Here is a 3099-nt window from a genome sequence, read left to right on the forward strand (position 1 = left end):
AAGAAAGAAAGAAAGAAAGGAGAGAGGAGAGGAGAGGGGCATACAATGACAAGTGCTAGAGGGTCAATCTAGTTGGTCTATATCCTCTTTCAGTACGTACCAACTGCTCACAGGCTCCTTGCATTGTTACATGCTTGGTACGGACAAAACGCAAAAAATAACTAAAGGGAAGAGAAGGTGTTAAGCAGCCATAATAAACAGACAACAGAATATTGTCTGCTTTATTCCTTACAAATTTGCCTATCAACAAATCCCATGAAATAACCAACAATGTGTATCCTCCACAGTGGCTGCTGTTCAGGTCCAGTGTGTATGATTTAGTGGCATCCAGCAGTAAAGTTGCAGATTGAAACTCCCTCACTTCACCCTCACTGTGTGGAGGAGATGTTTCCCTATCTGCACCCAGACCTCGTTCATTCTGAGCTGCTGTAGAAACATGGCAGTTCAACATGGTGGACTCACAGCATCTGTTTATAAACAGGGCTCATTCTGAACCACCATGTTTCTACAGTAGCCTACAGGGCCTTTTGTGTTTTTTGTGGGCACCGTAGTTTCTCCTACACACTTGAATGAGAGGGATGAGACGAGAGGGTTGTAAACTACACCGCTGGATGCCACTAAATCCTACACACTGCTCCTTTAAAACTGAATGCCACTTACAGAAACAGGAAACTGTAGGAATGAAATGTCCCAAACAACAGAACTCCAGCAGAAGTACAATAGGAAACAATCTCGCAGACTAACCCTTAAAGAAACACGTTCTTCTATAATGGCTGCAAAAACAGCAGAAGTGGCAACAGCAGCCATTGTTCCCTCTGCGGTGCGTTAACAGACCGTGCTGACTGGAGAAGCAGCTGAATAATGTTACTTTCCATCTCACCTGCCAAATTAAGCTGACAGTAGTTTTAACCCTGTTGATCACTATCTATGGAAGAAATGTGATTTATCCTCAGATCCACTTGTCTAGCGGTCCATGCTCCACTGAGTCCACACACACACCTCAGAGGTTGTGACCCCCTGGTTGGTCGCATGAGTGATGGATCTAGGGTGTGTCTGCTTGTGTGCAAGCTTGTGTTTATGTCCCATGTTAAGTAACTGACATCAAAATGTACACGTTTGATGTATTTCAGTACCACGTTGATTGCACCAAGAAATTGTACACTGGTTAAGTGAAACAGAGTCCAAATATTTCCCTAGATGATTTCTATCCATTCAGTATCCGCCTAAGCTGCTTGCCCTATTGTTTGATTTAGTTCTATTGTAGTTTAGTTATGTGTATATGCGGAACTGAAACATCACACTTCCACTTAATGGTTAGTGCTGCCAAATGCAGCTTTAAGACAACACTCCTAGAAGTAGGGCTGTGTATTGGCAAGAATCAGGCAATACGATACATATAATGCTACGGTTACCATTCAATATATAAGGATATACTGATACAGAATTAAAGGCAATATATTGTCAAAAAAATTCAAAAAATCTAATAGTAAAAAATGGTCCTAGTATAAAGAACACACACCATCATATGCATAAATCTAGTGGTTGATACAATATCACAAAACAAAATATCTAACCGAAATGTACTGATATTTTCTTACACCTATACCTAGAAGTGTTTACACCAGCTGCTGCATGTTCAGCTAGCTTTCATTACTGCTACTTGAGAAACAAAAGTGACTAATGTAATGCCGCTCCTACCTGGTTTTCTTGGGGGTCTTGGTCTTGGGTGTGGAGCTCTTGGCTTTCTTCTCCTTGGGCTCCTTGGGCTCTTTGGGGGTCTTGGGTGTTTTGGGTGTCTTCGCGGTCTTGGGCTCTTTGGGCTCCTTGCCCTCTGCCTTCTCCTTTGGTTTCTTTTTCCGCTTCTTTTTCTCCTCCACTGGTGATAAACTTCCCTCTACAATTCCTGTACCAGCAACCTGTTCACCTGCATCGCTTCCTGTTCCGGGAAATTCCGACTTGTCTTCTTCTCCTCCTCCTCCTCCTACCTTTTTCCCTCCCTCCTCTTCCTCTCTGTCCACTGCTTTTGCCTTCTTCTTCCTCTTCCTTTTTGGCTTGGTCTCCTGGTCGCTGGGCTGCTCTGTGCTGATAGGCTGTCCGGGTGCACCGGCGCCAACTGTCGGCCTGTCAGGAGCCATCATTGAGGCATCGCCTGACGGGTCGGTGGGGGAATGCTGGAGGGGGTGGAGGAGAAAGATATCAGTTAATCTGAGTTTCTAAGCAACTTTTATGTTGTGATTAAAACAGATTTTAGGCTATGTAGAAAATAAAGTTTAAATAAGACACTTAAAGCCATTTCCCCCACAAACAAACAACAGTAGTCAATTGGCTTTCAGTAAGGAAAAGATTAGGGAACAATAGCTGAAAACCACATCAAAGTGTGGATATCCAGATGTGGCCAATGGTGGCCAAGTAGCAGCACAGAAAGCAAAAAATACACCAAAGTGTTACAGAAAAGGAAACGAGTCAGTTATCAAATATATGTAGTGACCTTTTTGGCAAAAATGTCAAATATCAACTCCTCCTCCAACATGAGTTTTTGGCTTTTTATCCCAATATAAAGTGAATATCTTTGGGTTTTAGAAAGTTAGTCAGGCTAAACAAGTAGTTTTGATACTGACTTTGGGCTTTAGGAAGTAGCGATAGGGACAATTGTATGACTTTTCATACATTAAACGGTTGGTTAATTGTAAAAATAATCAAGCAATTGTTTCTTTGCAGTAGGGCTGAAACCAATGATAATTTTCATTCTCAGTTAACCTGGTAATTCTTTTTTGGATTAATGATTCATCGTGTGGTCTATAAATTGTCAGAAATGTCTTGCTTTGTGCAAACAAACAAATTTAAATTGAAATTAAAATTTATCAAATTAAATAATCAAAGTCACTGCTGAATTTTGTGTTGACCGACTAATCAATTTATCATTTCAGCTCTAAACTAAATCACATCAAATATGGATCCGTCTGAGCACATGTGCCATGAAATGAGTCTGCTAATGTTTTGCTTCGACACTGGTTCAGCCGTGCCAGCCTGTCAGTCAATACTGCAATATTTCCTGCAGGGTGGGGGTGAATTTGTCAGTGATGGCAGGCTAAAGAGCGC

At 41.7% G+C, this 3099-nt stretch overlaps 1 protein-coding gene across 1 annotated transcript in view; it reads right to left on the minus strand.

The window, feature by feature from the left end:
- The window catches only part of chd7 (chromodomain helicase DNA binding protein 7), a gene marked incomplete at its 3' end in the record, with an annotated part of 52051 nt that overhangs the window by 29386 nt on the left and 19566 nt on the right, over positions 1–3099 (minus strand). The window contains 1 exon segment of the mRNA XM_035670904.1: positions 1699–2171. Within this exon segment, the coding sequence (XP_035526797.1) occupies positions 1699–2171 (473 nt within the window).

Source organism: Morone saxatilis, unplaced genomic scaffold (genome assembly GCF_004916995.1).
Source record: "Morone saxatilis isolate NCDOM2014 unplaced genomic scaffold, NCSU_SB_2.0 Contig23, whole genome shotgun sequence".
NCBI lineage: Eukaryota > Metazoa > Chordata > Actinopteri > Moronidae > Morone > Morone saxatilis.